This window comes from Crinia signifera, chromosome 7, assembly GCF_055691185.1.
Source record: "Crinia signifera chromosome 7, ASM5569118v1, whole genome shotgun sequence".
Classification (NCBI taxonomy): Eukaryota; Metazoa; Chordata; class Amphibia; order Anura; family Myobatrachidae; genus Crinia; species Crinia signifera.
Genome location: NC_139223.1, coordinates 22660629 through 22663760, shown reverse-complemented (window position 1 = coordinate 22663760; position 3132 = coordinate 22660629). Strand labels below are relative to the sequence as shown.

The 3132-nt window shown below is 41.6% G+C and overlaps 1 protein-coding gene across 1 annotated transcript; it reads left to right on the top strand.

The window, feature by feature from the left end:
- Positions 1-281: 281 nt before the first annotated feature.
- Positions 282-1226, top strand: LOC146021095 (olfactory receptor 1E16-like). The gene has a single exon (XM_083154897.1). The coding sequence runs from the start codon at positions 282-284 to the stop codon at positions 1224-1226; it is 945 nt and encodes a 314-aa protein (XP_083011023.1).
- The last annotated feature ends 1906 nt before the right edge of the window (positions 1227-3132 follow it).

Below are 3132 nucleotides of genomic sequence, written 5' to 3'. Positions count from 1 at the left end.
TGGCGGGAAGCGTTTAAATGACCCACAAAGCTGTGAAATTCGCAGCTTTGTGGGTCAAACAGAATGACCCCCTGAAATTCTTTTCAATAATACATTTTTTTCTTTGTTTCCCTCTAAAAATATATTCGCGTTACATACTTTACACTATACAATATACACACTTTCAAAAGTTCACAATCTAGTTCAGTAGTACTGTATATAATTCACAGAACATTAAAATTCTATTAAGAAATATTGCATTTTGTATTTTTTTTTCATTTCAGATTAATAGTCTAATACTAATGGAGAACAGAACATACGTTACATATTTTAACATTTTACCATTTGTGAACAATTCAGAAAATAAACAACATTTTTCCGCCATCTTTTTCTTGATATACTTGTTTGGTTTACTAGCAAATTGTTCTATAATTACAGTGATATGTGTGGATCGTCACTTACACATCCCCTTATACCTATTTCTTTGTAACTTGTCCCTTGTTGATATCTGTTACACAACTGTTACTATCCCTAAAATATTAGATATTTTACTAACAGGCAATAACAAAGTGTCCTTCATACAATGTTTTGCTCAGATGTTCTGTCTGATATTTGCTGCTGGCACAGAGAATATGTTATTGGCTGCAATGGCATATGACCGATATGTTGCGATATGTCATCCTTTACACTACCACCATATATTATGTTGGAAAAACTGTATTCTGCTCATGATTTGGATATTGGTCATGTCATGTTTGAATTCATTTGTATTTACATACTCAGCATCATACATGTCATTCTGTCATTCCAATGTAATTCAACAATTCTTCTGCGATGCCAAAGCTCTGACTAAGATCTCCTGTGCGGGTTCTCAAGTGTTTTATACAGTATTCATTATAGAAGCCCTAATATTTGGACTTGGTCCATTTCTATGCAGCCTGATGTCTTACATCAAAATTGTCAAAGTTATCTTGGACATTAAAACTAAAGATGGAAAGAAAAAAGCTTTCTCCACCTGTTCATCCCATCTAATTGTCATCCTTATGTACTATGGGGCAGCGGCGTCTGTTTACACGATACCCTCATCAACCCACTTGGATGTCCTGGAACAAATCTTTACTATCCTATATACAACAATTGCACCCATGTTAAACCCAATTATTTATAGTTTAAGGAACACAGATGTAAGGACAGCAATAAAAAGAATAGTGGGGGCTGAAAAATTAAAAAAAATTCTCATAAAATAAATTAATAAAATGCCTAAAATTAAAATTTTTGAGTCTTTATCAGAATTTCACACTTATTCAATTTCACAATGCTTTAGTTTGAAATTCAAAGGTAAGTGGTTTCAGTGATGCAAAACTTTGAGCTCTGATTTGACGGGTGACATTTAATAGGATGTGATTTTAGTAAGGTTCTGAAATCACACCTTATAGCATTTTCTGAAATCAGGATTTAAAAAAAAAGATTGAATAGTTAATGGGATGCGAATTTGCGGGTGAAAAGTGCAATATGGTGCGATTTTTAGTCATGAAAATGTGCGAATTGTAGTCATAAATATGTGTGAATTTGAGGACATATGCGAATTTGGAGACATGTTAATGTGCTGTTTTAAAAAAAAAAAAAATTTAAAGAATGGTGTGGGGTCCCCAACCTTACTGAGCATAACCAGCCCTGGGCTCAATGAGCCGGTCCTAGTTTAAAAAATCATGGGGCAAAAGAAATAGGGTTCCCCTTGATTTTTTGAAACCAGCACCAGGCTCAAGGGCCTGTCCTGGTTGCCAAAATATGGGGTACAAAATGAGTCCTCCCAGCCAAAGCATTAACCCCTGACTGGTCAACCTGAGCAGGAATCCTGGGGAAGCAGGGACCCCCCCAATGAAGGAGTCCACCCCTCCAGAATTTTCCTTCCCAGGCTGAAGCCCGGGCTGTCCACGATGCCCCTTGATTGTTGGGCATCAGGCTGATAAATGGTGAAAAAATAGAACAAACTACTGTGTATTGTTGTGGAACTACAAGTCCCAGCAAGCCTGCACCATATGCAGTGACTTGGGGAACTACAAGTCCCAGCAGGCAGGGCATTAAAAGGCCCACTGTGACTTGTAGTCAGACAACAGTAAAAAAAAAAAAAACACACACATACGAGCAGTGAAACTTTATTACATACTACAATGATCCACACATACATTACCTATGGGTCCACCATTGGCCTGTCCTCTTGTCCATGAAGAATCCATTTGGGGTTCCTGTGAAAATAAATCATACTCACACTGTCTTCTGTGCTGTGCTTTTCTGACTACACAGGAACACCCTGTATACTCTGCAATGTTCTGCTTACATGTGTGGATCAGCCCACAGACCAGGAGTTAGGCCCACCCACCAATTTCTCTGATCATAATTGGTCGGTGGGTGTGCCTAACTCACGGTCTGTAGAACAGATAAAAGTTGCATTTTTCTTTGTGCCTCGGTACAACTTATATCAAATTATCAAATGAAGACACCACAATAAGCTAAACATTGCAATCAAATGCAGAGCAATGATAATAATTAAGGTAACAGTTATGCATACTTTATTCATGTTTAAATATCATGCATCGCTCTGCCTGACATTTTACCTTAAGTGTTTCATGTGAAATACGCTTGCAATGCAGAGCCAGATTTGCCACTAGGCCCGTGAGGCACGGGCCTAGGGGCGGCACAAACTGTGGGCGGCAGGCAGCCAGGAGCCTCACCCGGCACATGTCACTAGCTCCGGGTCTCTACGGGCAGCAGCACCAGATAGCTGAACAGGAAGCAGGAGCACTAACATCACCCCTTTGCACAGCTGCCCATAGAGACCTGGAGCTAGTGACCTGTGCCAGCTCGAGGCTGTACTACTGTGTGTTGCAGCCTCCAGAACACTGTGGCCGTCGGTGGCTGAGGTGTCAGTGTGGCCGGCCGCCAGCTGCAGAAGGATGACAGGGGGAACCTGCAGGGGCTGCACGCTGCAGGCAGAGATGTTCCGGCGGTATGGAGAGGTAGCTGGAGGACGCGCTGGTGGGGCCGCTTTCCAGCTCCGTCACCAACCTGCAGTGCAAGGAGCGGCAGGCGGCAGCTGCAGGAGAAGGCAGAGAGGCTGAGCCGGGCGGCGGGACTGAGTGCCGACCAGGTACA